Genomic DNA, 15,144 nt, shown 5'->3' on the forward strand with positions numbered 1-15,144 from the left:
GTATAAAAAATAGGAGGGGGCAAAAAGTTAGGGGTAGGGGGTCTCTTGGAGGTTGGGGTATGGTGAGGCTTCTGAGGTTGAGGATCTTGGTGGTTAGGGTCAATGGTGCTTACTGTCCTTGATGGTTCATACTCATAATCACCTCACTGCTTGATTTCCAACTATTTCTAAGGATTGTTCTGAATTTCTTTATTAAAATTCTTAGCTTGGCATCTACATCTCTATTAGTGTCATCTTTTTAGAATGCTATAATGTTATAGGATATTTTTTAATGACGGCATTGTTAAAACTGTATTCGTTTATTATACAGAATATGTCGGAGAACTAAAGATAGGTCAACTCACGAGGTAATTTTAGCGTGGTTAACCATTTCCATAGATTGATGCTATTGCAAATTTATAATAAATAGCCTAGGAGTTAACAACCCCTTCGGGCTTACCTTAATTGGTAATCAGTTTAACCCTTTTTTACCACCTTCATACAATCCAATCAAAAATTGAGATCATTTTCACCCCTATTATTCAATTACCAATTAAGATAATTCATTTGCAGAGTTATGCCAGTATAATATCTTTTTCGCAAATAGAGTTATTTTTACGCAAATGACACAATTTTCAACTTAAAACAATTCTAACTATAGCATCCCATTCCTCATTCTTTAATTACCCGTGAGGCATGCTTAACCAATTTAATACCTTTTTGCAAATAGAGTTATTTTTACGCAAATTGTACAATTTTCAACTTAAAACAATTCTAACTATAGCATCCCATTCCTCATTCTTTAATTATCCGTGAAGCATTCTTAGCCAACGGAAGTTTAATTCGGCTATTGAACCTAGAAGTAATTACCCTTTTCAAAAATATTAGTTGTTAACTACACACAGATTCTTGTGTAATCCCCTATACATCTATGAATCAACCAGAAAATAAGCATTGACTCAGAAACCTGTCTGGTAATGCATGTATCGTTCATAGTAATAGTTGACTGTCCTTGGTAAGGTGTGTAATCGTGCTCTTTGAAAAGGTGTATAGGTCTATGCAAATCCATATGACATTGTGAGGGGATACTCACTCTCTTTGAAAGGTGTATAGGTCTATGCAAATACATACAACATTGCGACGGGTTACTCACTCTCCTTGAAAGGTATAAAGCTCTATGCAAATCCATATGACACATTCTACTCATGTATGCCTATGGAACCTGGAGCCCTAAATTGCTATTCTTCAGCATAGAGAATACCTGAGGTTACCATATTGAAGTGTGGGGGTTTTTGCCTCCAATTATAATTTCCTCTCGACTATACTTACGTTACCGTAACCCTTTATGTGACAGGGTTGTCTAGCACGGCGTTGGAGGCTGTGATTGGAATTTACTACCTTAGTGTTGCATATTTATCCAACACTATGGATTATAGGTATTGTCTCTAAACTAAATAAATAAAATGAAATTTCTAAAGTATCTCAATAAAATAACAAGCATTAAAAATAAAATTGTATTAAAAACTAAATAAATAAGATAAGTAAATAAAGTTATCTATAAAAATAAATTAGCGATATAAAGTACATTCCAAATAATTTTTGAGACCACACTGGCTAATCATGATAAAACAAAAAATCCTGAAGAAAGGAAGAAAATGAGGACAATTAACATCCAGTGAAAAAATTGAAAAATTATGCAAATATTTCTGTCAAGACCTCCGCTTGACCGTCCTCAGTGCAGAATAAAACTGATAAAAATATAAGAACCAAACCTTAAAATAAAAACACCAAACTAAAATTGGACGACCCTTTCCTAGTAACAGTGAAAGGGTAACTGAATAAAAGCTCTCAATAGGGACACTGGAGAAATTTTTCTAAGTCCCATTTATGACAAAATTATTAATTCTGATCGTTTTTATATAGATCCACAAGGTTATATTGTGGAACCGAATAGAGTCTCCGATAACAATCAAACTAGAAAGCGATCATCCTTTAAAAGTGCTTTACGCAAAATGAAATTCTGAAATGCCATTTAGACTTGTGTTTTTTATTCAGTTACCCTTTCGCCGTTACTAGGAAAGGGTCGTCCAATTTTAGTTTGGTGTTTTTATTTTAAGGTTTGGTTTTTATATTTTTATCAGTTTTATTCTGCACTGAGGACGGTCAAGCGGAGGTCTTGACCGAAATATTTGCATAGTTTTTCAATTTTTTCACTGGCTGTTAATTGTCATCGTTTTCTTCCTTTCGTCGCGATTTTTTGTTTCATAAAGTACATTCCGCTTACAGAGATAAGATGCACAGATGCCGCTAAAAATAGCGTTGCTCTGTGTTTATAGCATTATAAAATCTGGTTGAGATGAAACATTCTAACTCTGGATTAAAGCAAAAATATTGAACGCTTCTTTTTTTAGTTCAAGTCGTTTAATGCGCAATATTGCGGAGAAGCAGAGACGGGACAAGCTGAATGGTTTTATTAACGAGTTGAGCACCCTCGTCCCAACAGTTGCACAGGCTCCGCGCAAATTGGACAAAACGTCTATTCTTCGTTTAGCAGCATCCTACTTACGACTGTACCAAAGTGAGTATTTTCTTTTCTTGAAAAACTGAATTAAAGAATAACCCTTGGTCTCAGGTATTTATGCGGGAATTGAAGAAAATTTAGGATTTGAGGGGGGTCTTAAGGCCCCCCACCTACGTGTCTCCCTGCTTGAGTTCTTATTTTGTGAATTGCTGAAGGTTAGAAAGATTGCTAAAAACGGAGTTATTCTTAGCCAAATGATTTTCGATACATTGACCTTTCAAATCTAGGATCAAAATGTAATTTTTGATGTTAATACACCCCCCCTCTCCCAAAAGAAGACTTCTTGTACGACCAACCAGCAAAAGTTGAAAAGCCGGTAAAATGTTTTTCAGTTTTTCCACTCTCTTGCAGGATCTGTGTCTTGCTCGCACATTTGCTTAGCTACATCAGTTTCTAGCGATGATCAATTTGGAACAACTAGGGTTGCAGATAAAAGAGGAAAAAAGCTATGACTGATAGATAATGATTATGCTCAGGGTTGCCACTCAGCAGGTTTTTTTTTATGCCACTTTGGGATGGCAAAATAGGTCACTTTCGTATATAAAGTGTCATTTTTCTAAAATTTGCTGCTTGTGATGCTTTGCATCGCTCGCGCTGGTACCAACAACCTTTTAAAATTGAAAATATTGGCCAATCCGCTTGGGATCACCTCCGCGCAATTTTCCGCATCTTTTAATTTTCAAACATGAAAATTCGGCTCTAATGCCATCCATTGACTAAAAAAAGTAATATTGATTTTATTTAGGCGTGCTAATTCTCTGCTTTGTGCAGCACCTCCACTCTTGTCAACTTTCCAGTCCTCCCCTTAAAACCTGTTAAAGCGCAAATGGTGCTTACTGTATAAAATGGGAATTCGTCCTACAGAATACTTATTTCTCTTTCTGTTCTGAGTAGTCTTTGCTCATAGTGCTAAAAAGGAAAGAAAAAGAAAAGAGAAAAAGCCGTCCGAGTTTTTTTTCTTTTAGAAAATGGAAAAAAGGGAGAGCAATACTCTTCTACATTGAGAGTTGTTCATCCAGTTTTTCTACACAATGGACTATCTGGATTATCACATTACATTTGGGTACTTGAAGCTTTTCTCTGAAAGTACTGAAGAGAATGGCGCGAACATAGATCGCAGCTATGGATGACCCTATTATAATTTATTCGGCAAAAACTGTTGGATATCCTTCGTTTGAGGTACATGGGAGACAAAACTTGAGGAAATTATCACTTATCACACTCAAAACTTTGTGACCAGGAAATAGCTGAAAGGTGGAAGTGTGCCCAATCCTTTTTGGTGGTGATTAATCAGCAGGTTTCCAAAATGGCTGTTATTAAATGGCTGCTATCAATAGTAGTAAGCGGCTAATGCATTGAAAACCTACCCGCAAACCTACGCCTGAGGCATGGATATGTGTGTAGGTTTTCAATGCATTGGGTTACCAGGGTCATTTGCAAAGAGGTACCATTTCTATAGAAGCTATAGTAATTTTGAAATATCATATGGAATTTGCTTGAAGGTATATACTTTGCGCAGGCCCCCGTACAAACAGGTTTTTCTGGTAGTCCTATTCTACAGGTCATTACACCTTTGCCAAGAGGAACGAGTATAACTTGATTGGTTATTATGATTTGAATAAAAGTAATTTTTTTATTTACAATTAATATTATTAATATAATTTAATTAAAAGATAATAGTTTATTTGCAAGGATATTAGTGAAAAAAAAAAATGAGTGGTGCATTTACATTATTGGAGATTAATGATGGAACCGACAGCAGCAGCAGCAACTATATACGAGTACCTAATGTAGCTGTGGAAATAACCGCGGGCTGTAGACTATGTCTTGAATGGGACATTATGTATGCGAGATACGTGATATCATTAAGCAAATTTAAGCAGGAGGAGCAACTATGATTTGCTGGAAAAGTGAATATTCTCCATATAAATAAACTTCGGCCAGCATTAGATGTCCTAAAAAAATATATTGATGAGAACAAATTGCATCAGTGAATATTATTATTGTAATTATGTTCAATAAAACTGTTTCAAAATCAATGATATTTTTTTCTTTTTCTATAGTAGACATGCGTATATTTTCTAGAGTACAAAAAGAAATTCTGTTTAGTCTGAAGTTTATCGTGAGAGAGTTAGGAATAAAAAAAAAAAAATAAAAAAAAAAAATTGATAGATTCGAGAAATAGCTAATCATGAGTAATCTATTTATTATTGACAAAAATTTGATTATATATGATGATTTTCTAGAGTTGTATATTCAAATGTAGATATTTTCTCTAGGAATGCTTGTCGATATAATGAAAACTGATTCTCCATCATTAGACTATTGTATGAAGCTTCTACATCGTGGTCCAAATGCAATTACACAATTTATTGATATATTGATCACGACACGGCAAAATGATATTGTGGATATGCTATTAAACATTAGTTTAGAAATTTAGGACTTTTTTCATAAGAAAGATTGTGCTCAAGTAGGATTTACTCCTCTCTCTTTCTCAGAAAATTTTTTGTTGTTGCTAGCTCAGTTTCATTGTGGCAGTGAGAGTGTTAACACATGACAAAATGTTCAATACATGTCCGTTATGTATGTACACACAGGGCAGTTGGTCATCATGTGAGAATTGCACAATGATTGAGGAATATGATGAGAAGTGTAGATTATGCAACACGCGTAAATTGCATAGAGGATATGCTATAAAAATTAAAAGATGTAATTCCTGTCTTGAAGAGGTGTGCAACTCTCACCCTAGAGCCCACCTATGTTCCAATTGTCATTATGATAAATGCACGCAGTGGGAAAGTACATATCACGGTATGATTGGAAAGAATCCTAACCGTGAGTTTAGTTTATTGATACCAGATTGGGATCATCGTGGTTATAGATTGTTCTGGGAGGAGGAACCGGGTAAACGATTCAACTGTTGGAACAACAAAAGAATATGGTTTCTACGTCATCGTTGTGAAGACACTGGGTGTTATGATTATAAGCCCACTGATTTTTATTTGGCTGTGACGGAATGTGAATCGACACTTGAGGACACTGTTTGTGAAATTGCTTCAAATAGGCAAATTGAAACATGTGAATTCTATAGAATGAATGAAAATAGTATCATTGACTATACAAAGAGATATGACAAGAGTGAAGTCACACTCTACTGTAGAAAATGTGACCCTGACATTGCACTACATCATGATCAGTACACTGTGAATTCAGATAATATACCTGCACTAGTTGTTGTCGACAAATACCTAGTAGTGGATGAAATCTAAAGAGTAGAAAAGTCGTTTTATCATGTATATAAATTTTTTTGATTAATAAAGAATTTCACATACATTTTTAGAACAGTTTATTCTTAGGGCAGTAAAATCAATATTAAATATACTTGTAAGTATATTCTCGACTAGGAAGTGGTTCAATTGAGGTAAGTCAACGTAGATGTTGAGAAACTGGTTGTAGCTGTAGCCAAGACATCTGAACATGAAAAAGAGTAGAGCATTAAAGCCACATGCCTTAGTTGTTAAATCCTGTACTATTCGTTGATTTTGAATAATACTTTTCCCACTACTTTCAATAAAGTTGGTGATGTATGGAGCGTAGAATTTATACGATAGGCCAAGAGGATCAAAAAATTCAATATTCTTTGCTGTTTGAAAGATGCATAGCCAATGACCGGTCTTCAAAGTCGATGGACTGCTTTTAACAATGATTAGGATATTGTTAACACTTGGAATTTTTTCAATCAAGTCCGAGGGTATGCAATGGGACTTGTATTGGGACATTTATGGATCTATTGTAAATACGTTGATTATTTGATTTCTGTTCAGGGTGCTAGGTCTAATAGAACACTGCCGTCGGGCGTGATTTCGCAATAGGTTTCAAATTGACTCAGTGATATTAGTGTGATACTCTCAGTCAGAGCATTGGCAAATATACACTCTAAACGTACATTCTCTGTTCGTACTATGTTCATATCTTGTGTGCCTGACAAGTCGGAAACAAAAACCTCGTAATTTTTTTAAAATATTGAATCGGTCATTCCATTTTCAAATACATGAGAGTCATGATATAGGGATTGCATGGTCAACTCGTACAGAGTTCTATAGGATTTTTTGTCAAATGATAGAGTGTACAGTGGAATACCATTCATTTTACACACAAGGCTAGATAGATCGAAAAAATTATAATCATGGAGGGATTCAGTCCAGGATCCAACGGCACTGCCACTCTTCACAAAGGCCAAAGACAATTTTGATGTGAATTCTCTATTGATAAATGATGAATCGCTATAGCTACAAGAGCCGTTGGCACTGTGACGTTGATTGGTGATTGTATGGGGGACAAGAAGTTTAATGTTGTTACCATAGGCTCTTAGCTTCTCCACTGCCAATGCAACGGAGCTCATAACTTGTTGTTTTCGGACGTGGAGAATTGCCGATGTGATAATGACATTTGCATCGGTTGCTGCAGGAAGTGTTTTTCTCAAAATGAAATTCGATGGTGCCATCTGTAACTTTATGTCAATCTTGACATTGGGGGGTAGCCATTGGGATATATTGAATATCTCATGATTTAGTTTCCCAACTAGATGATACTCCTGGGTCACTGCAGTAGTCAACTCACTGTCAGTATCAACACCTGTTTGATATTCATAGCCCAATGATTGTCCTCTCATCTCCTTGTACGCCTTTGACGTCATCATCATAAATTGTATGTAGCTTGCATAGTTTGATAAATTATTGCTAGTGCTCACCAATGTTCCATTAATAAATACATTAATTTGTTTGAATAGGTTGTGTAGAATAATTTTCATAGGAGAGACCATCGCCAGCATTTGGAGTTGTATTATCTGACTTTTTCTTCACCACAACATTCAAATCAATAAATGTTGACGCCAAATCAATGAAATAGTCTTCATTGTAAAATATTTGAAATTGTATATTTTCCGAGAGGGGTTGTTGAGGGTGATATTGTTCATAGTAGCCATACTTGACACTGACATCAACATTGTCAGCATTGAATAGATTCAATGAGGAACTGATTGATGGATATTATTCCTTGTGGGGGAGATAAGGCATCTTAAGAGAAGAAATCCTTCTTTGATCTAACAATCTTTTTCTTTTTCTTCTTCTTTTTCTGTTACTTATTGGACCTCGTTGTTTTATTTCTCAAAGTCCTTGTTGATGTCCTGTGCTTCCTGCCTGGGTGGACACTGATGAGTGAATGACGTGAACGCATCCTTTTCAATCCCTCCCCAGTTTCTCGAGATTTTAATTGTTCACCAACAGCTCTTGCTGAAGATCTAATATTTTCCTTAACACTCTCCTTGAAATTCTTGCCCGACCCCCAGTCCTGTAGTGTGGAGGCAGCAAAATTTGATGCAGCAGGTACAAGATATTTTCTGGCAAGGGGTAGTGCAGAACAAAATAGATTAGCAAACTAGCGACCCTTACTAGAGCCAGACATGTTAGTCCGCCGCTCTTAATAGTTCAATCCAGTGTCCATTAGACGTGGCGTCAACTTATCAACATAAAAATCACTATCAGAAAAGACGAAAGGAATTCTTCTATAATTCATTTTAGGTTATTGTGCTGTCGTCGATGAAAATAGGTCGGAAATAACATGTAATCACTGCTAAGCTTTTTGAAATTGCTAGAGAATCACCTAATTCAGTTCTTAGTGTTAACTGACAGAGTTCCAAATAGGAAGTGTTTACAGGAACATACTGAAGATGCTTTATATTGTAGTGATGAACATGTTCTTGGTTGGTTTTTCGTTCAAGAACTCGTAGGAGGGGAACATTTGAATTACCAACCCGAAATGTTTCCACAAATGAAGCGTAGAGAAATATACAATTGTCCGTGGAGAAGGCAGGTGGGTAGTCAGCAAAAATGAAATTAGTGTTTCCAGCACTTCTACCATTGATTATATTGAGCTTAAAGCCAAGAACGTCCTTTAGGTTATCATTGAGAATAAGCTTTTCATTGGCAATGGGTGAACCAATGTAGATCTTGCCCTCCTCCTTTGAATAGTTGAAATGAAAAGCTCCTTTTTTACGAGCAGAAATTCTTTTATTGATAGTACGACATAAATCATTCATGCAGGTGAGCTCCTCGTAGGGTAATTCAACATATGGATAATCCATCCAATTGATTTTTTGAATTTGTTCTTGATCACCTGGTGGTGGTGGCCAATCATAGGGTCTAATTTTTATTTCATATTTAAGATCCTTTCTCAGGATGTCATAGGTATTTTTGAGAATACAGTCGACAAGAGCAAATTCATATGCACGGTCAAATTTGACGGCGGGTGAGAGTTTTGTTCAAAAATCACTTGTCGTATTCAAGTCATTGTAGAGAGGATCGGAAACGTTGGACATGAAAGTTACATAGAAATCATTGGGCATTGTCAATATCTTCAAAACTGATCCAAGAATCAAAATCCGAGTTGTATCCTAGCCATTGAACAAGTAACTGTTTCTTACCCCCACGAGTACATGTATTTAATATCTTTTCAATTTGATAGATATCACTGGCATTTTTAAATTTTTGTAGTTCATAGTCATAAAAGCCGCCGAGAATCTCCTCATCTTTGGTATCACGCAGGCGATAAGTTATGGGTTTAGTGTTTAGGATTTTTGCCACCTTAAAAAGTTCTGTGGACCAGAAGTAATTCCCCTTTTCAAAAATATTAGTTGTTCTATTAATTCGAACGGTATCACCAACAGTGAATTTATTTTTCATCTTCTTGACAGCCAACGATTCATTGGAATACTGTTTAAGAAAGTTTTCTATTGTATCATGATCAGAATGATGAACTTCCGTTGGCGTAGAGTTGGACAATGATCGATGAGGTCATTGATTATAAATCAACATGATTTTATCAAGATCACGAATAAAAGCCGGTGTATTTTTCAATGTACAATATCTTGAAATTAAAAATAGAATAGTTATTATCAATCGTTCGGCTATTGCAGCTTTTATAAGACTATCATTACGAAAGAAAAGTGCGTTAAATTTCTCTAGCAGTTCTTCAGCATTGGGATTAGAAAATTCATCACCGTGGTCTGTTTAGATTTTTTTTATATGTATCCCTTTGGAAAATACTTTCAATGGCCTGAGCAACTTCAACACCTCTCTTTGATTGCAATGGAATTGCATATGCATAACGACTATAAACACTTATTGCAAATAGGATGCACTTGTACGGTGTATTGTGACGTCTTTGGAGTTCATCTAGTGTCAGGAGATTTGCTTGCATTATATGCAATGGGTCAAAGGCTTTAGTTTTACGATATTGATTGGCACGAAGTCTATGATTTCTATGCAGAGAATAACTTGACTCATTTTGTAGATAGTCTTATACATTTTTAGTGTGAACACCAGTGACTTTGGAAAGAGTGGTGGGGGTACTTAAACTCCCCACCTCACCAATATTTTCATAAACAACTTTCAGAACTTCAACCATTTTGAAGTAAACACGTTGTGTAACGTCCGCTACCCTTTTGTATACTGGCCGTTGGTGGTGATGATGACTTGATACGTCTTTGCTTTTGTCTAGCTATCAGCGGTGTGCTATTATTTTACAAAATTGATTTAAAATCTTTTTCTTCAAGTTCATTTTTTAATTGTGACAATGTTATTGTTGTTGTTGATGATGACGATGATGCATGCTAATTATTTTTTTTTTGAATTGGTCTATTGACGATAATACTTTTGGGGAAGTTTAATGTATTTAGAAAGCTGTATAGATGAGTGTCAAATGATACTAGTCCCTTACGAGTTGTAACCATATAATAGATTAAATCAAGATGATTATAGCTCTTGCCTTGAATTACTATCCCTCTTCAAATACTCTCAACTTGAATGTGATCACTTTCCAAGAGAAAGGGTAGGAGTAGTTTTAGTTGTTCACGAAATTATTGGGGGATTAGATTTAAAATATTAAATAAAAAAGAAAACAAATAAAACATATTCAAATTTTTTCCACCCCCACCAACCAGAGGAGATGATTCTTTTTTGGGATCAGCACCAGCAGCAGTGGGCTTCGAGCGATAGGACTTGTGTTTGTCCACTCGGCGAAGTGCATCTTGAAGTAAAAGCAGTTTTTTATCATCCTCAATATTTTCATTGTCAAGGAATTTACTCAGATTGTTCTCAAAGTGTTCGACGGGTGAGAGAGCGAGTTCTATTGGAGTCAATTTATAGGGTTTTGCCATTCTCTCTCTCTCTCTCCTTAGAGAAAACTGTTTACAAGTCCTGCAATTATTGGCAGTAAAAGTGTGAAAAAGCTACCGCCCGCCTGAAGAAGTCGTTTCCTTTTGAAATTCTTTCCTTTCTTTTTAGAGGCCATTGTACGTACAATGGAACGATGTTGCTTTGCCTGTTGCTTAACTACTTCTGGCACTTGAACATTACCCTCGATCAAATTTAAACAAAGTTCGGATATTAGATTAATGAAATCGTTTTCAATACTGTGTTTGAGTATTGCTTTTCTAAGCTGAGGTTTTGAAGTGCTTAGAACTGAAAACAAATGTCTATTTTCATGTAGTTTCTTCAGTGTCATGATATCAACTAATAGGTTTTTTTAGTGTTCACGGGGAGACATACTGTAATTTCATTGTCGAAAATATCTGTGACTACAGGCAAATCCTCGAGTGTATTTTGGTTAAGGTCAAAGAGGTTATTACAATAGTGTTTTGTAGTGGTATTATCGTATGTTGAGAGCGGAAACTTTGGGGCTTCCGCGTCTATTTGTCTATTGAGAGCCATGCATTAGAGAGAATCTCGAGCTGTTCTGTATATGAGATAGTAGATGTAGCTCATTGCAAATCTTTACATACACTTGATCTGATGAAATAATTAATTTAGAACTAGATTAATGAAAGTCTGTTCATGATGAGAGTGAACGGTGAACAGTTACAGCATTTCCTGGGACCATTGATCAATATATTCAGCCTGATCATCAATGATTCACCAAGGGTTTTGTTCAATAGGGCTGAAAACATTAAGTCCGTGTATGAATTGTATCTGCATAAGCCCGATGGTGGTGATGGTGGCAATCGCTTTTATTCTATCATATGACTCCCGCCAAATACTATAGCAATAGTAGATTTTTTTCGGCTTTTCCACAACCATTTTATCATAATTTTTAATTATTTTAGTTAAGAGTGTTGTTTTGCCCGACATTGACGGTCCACACAGAAACGATCTGAATGCTGTTTTAAATTGATACATGTCCACTTCAACAGTTCACCTGGACAGCTAACCGTAGACTATGGCTGTCTGATGACTAAATAATTTCCATATTATTACTACTCCGTTCAAGAATAATAACGAGAAGAAGAAGAAGAATAAAGAATAATATTTTCTTTTATTATATACATAAAAAAGGTTACAATACTTTAAAAAAAAAATACTACATTGAAAAAGGCACATTAAACATGAATAAAAAAAATACACTTTTTTTTTTAAATTTATTTATAACAAAAAAAAAATACAACATTTAAATAGCCACTAGAAAAAAAAAAAACACTTAAATAAATACACTTTTTTTTTCTGTTTATTTATTTATAAAAAAAATACAACATTTATTGGACTAGTGTGCACACACACACACACTTGTTAAATAATATCATACAATTTTATTTACAACATTTTAAATTTTGGGGTCCCCCCTCCCCCCGGGGGGCAGTCGCGGGGATGGCCGGGAAGCGCCGGGCGGCCGCTGAGAGGGGGCCCGGCCCGGGCTCATCTTAAAAAGTGGAAATTGATCTGCCTTGCAAACACACACACACCCATTGAAAATTTATTGTTAAAGAAAAAAAAGAATTAAAAAAAAACCAAAGGACCCAAAAAAAAAAACACACCCCCCCAATTTAAACTTTTTTTTAGTGAATTTATTTTAATTTTTTTATTCCGTGGTGTTTTCTGTACTCTTTTAATTCAAAACGGGGGGTAATTAAATAATGACCGTGTGGTAGTAACTTCACACCATCCTCAAGTACAGAGACTTTGTCCGATATGGCAGACATGGCGTTTTTCTCAACTCTAACTGTGTAGTTTTTAAATTGTAAAGAGCGAATCGCCATGACTTTCGCCCTTGGCACTAAACTATGTTCCACAGAGTTTCTATACACACTCATGTCGAAATTATTTTTTACAAAGTGTGTAGGTACCCCCGTGCAAACTTGTTTGATATCCGTGCCGTGCGTTTCCACACAGTATACCTTCGGTCCAGGAAACACACCACTGGATATCAGATCGCTACCCGTTTCAGATTTTAGCATTAACAATTGATTTGGGGCCTGGCGTTTCACTAGCTCTGGGTAGCGGGATTCATCCCAATTAGTGTAGTCCATTCGTGAGCTAATGTACTCGCTATTTTCCAAATCTTTCAATAGATTTTCAGTTTTTACTTTTAACAGGAGTGAATCAGTGTCCCCGTAATACACTTGAACTTGTCCCTCAATCGACCACTGTACCTTGCATACATTATAATAAAATGACAACATGAGTTTCTTGGATATTTCAGTTATTGCCCTTCCGCCCGCAATATTTTTATTTAATACAATGTTTCTTGTCTTGCGATGTTGGAGAACCATATTGGAGTCTATGATTGTGAACGATGTGAAATTTGGATCCGCAATGATTCGAGCACAATCTTTGGGGTTGGTTACAATTTCACATCGACTTTTGTTTCGTACGCTCTCGCACATTTTACCGAAAGCTGAGTTCAAAATGAGTTTATAGACTTCTTTTTCAGCTTTCGTTTTCACTTGTGAACGCTTACTGACAAAGGTGTCAATAAACGTTTTCATGTAAGGCTTTTGATCGAATTGGAGGGCTCTATGAATCTTTGTGACCTTGAAACCATTGGACACCATCCATTTCAATAGCACGTGATGAACAACGATATTCTGTTTCGGGTTGAGATCGGCAATTAGTTTTTTTTTTGAAGGTACCCAGTGCATAATCCCCTCCTCTACTAAAGATAAATTGTAGGGGCTCAGAGAGTCCCTACCCACCGGTCTATTTATGCACGGAAAAACAAAGCCTTTTACCGAGTCATGGATTTCCATGGGTATTTCACCGTCAATTTCAAAAAACCATCCCTGTGCCCTATTCTCCTCAACACAGGCAATGTCGGGGAAATTCGAAGCACAGCGATTTTCAAGCCATTTATAATTGCCACACGGCAAACAGTAGTGAGAGATTGCCGATGGGTAAAGAGAATTCATATCCAAAAAAACTGCGTCTGACTTTTTATCGATGTGCTCCTAACTCGTATCAGTTTCCAAGATACAATTTCAGTGACAGACATACCCACGCCTAAGTGGTTGTATATCAAGCTGGGGCAGTTCCCCAAAGGTAATCAGATTTAATTCTTCTTCTCTGGTTTTCATCATACAGTCCAACCATCGCAGAGGCATGGAACAATAATAAACAAAAAACCACCCAAAGTCCCCATAGATTTTATCCGTATTTTTGAACACAATATCCAGAATAGTGAGTACATCACTGCCCAAGTATAGTTTACAGTCATCCCACCCATCATGACACTTATCATGTGCCCACATTATATTAGAAAATTCATAATCACCCGTGCCGCACTCGCTCTCAGTAAAAGACTTGAACAAGAACTCATTGGGTGTAGATTACGTATCATCTAGACTTAAGCCAGAGTTGTAATAATCGTATGAATTTTTACCCTTACATGTTAATAAATCATACATTTCATCATCGGGGACGTGCTGTTTGAGGAGGGGAAAGCTATCAAAATTATCACTTTTCTGTACCTGACTCAATTGACTTAAAGATTTGGGGAAGAAGCTGAACGAGTCTAAAAAACGGATTTTATTCAGGCACGTGTTACCCTTGTCAACTGTTTTCCACATGAATTCTAGCAGCAGTAGCTTCTCCGATGATTCGGGTATGATATTATATGAAAAATAACCATCTATCCATGTGTCATCTACAACTCCTCCCTTGGCAATGCGGGCCAACGCCGGAAGAACAAACTTTAAGTCGTAATTGGAATTGTGTATAAAAACAGGTACGAAATATTGTTGTCTAACGTTTAAATTGCATGACTGGTGTGCTACCCCTCTAAAGTTACTCCCTCCCGATGTAATTTCCTGCCACAAATGATTATGGTCGATCACCTTCCTCCTCCCCCCATTCCCAACACCATCATCAAATTCTCCCTTGCAAACCCAACACATTTTACGATTTTTAATGGCCACTATGTCATCTGGTGATAGGACCATAGGATAGTTTGTATAACGAAGGCGCGAAAGTGCACCGTTCGCTCTTTTGATTAGACTGACCAATGCCAAGCGTATGCAGTCTTCACCGTCACTCAACATCTCCACTACCTCCAGCACTTGCATGGTATTATTGGAATCTCGTTGCGAGTGAGCGTAAGAGACCCCTATGGCTTCATGTATTTTAACACGATTTGAAGTTGACGGATCGCACACGTCAGTCAGCTTAGCCTCGCAGTCCAAAGCGATCTTATTGCTCTGCAGGAGCGTGTTTTGAAAATTTTTAAAACGTAAGATCACTCTATCTCCGCTTACCGTC

The 15,144-nt window shown here is 36.4% G+C and overlaps 1 protein-coding gene across 1 annotated transcript in view; it reads left to right on the forward strand.

Annotated features, from left to right (window-relative positions):
* LOC148956058 (basic helix-loop-helix ARNT-like protein 1) overlaps positions 1–15,144 on the forward strand; it is a 221,772-nt gene that overhangs the window by 133,920 nt on the left and 72,708 nt on the right. The window contains exon 3 of the mRNA XM_089089085.1: positions 2,391–2,557. Coding sequence (XP_088945211.1) covers positions 2,391–2,557 — 167 coding nt within the window. The remainder of the gene's footprint in view (positions 1–2,390; positions 2,558–15,144) is intronic.

This window comes from Artemia sp. Qi Xiang Cuo, chromosome 1 (assembly GCF_049724085.1).
Source record: "Artemia sp. Qi Xiang Cuo chromosome 1, ASM4972408v1, whole genome shotgun sequence".
Lineage (NCBI taxonomy): Eukaryota > Metazoa > Arthropoda > Branchiopoda > Anostraca > Artemiidae > Artemia > Artemia sp. Qi Xiang Cuo.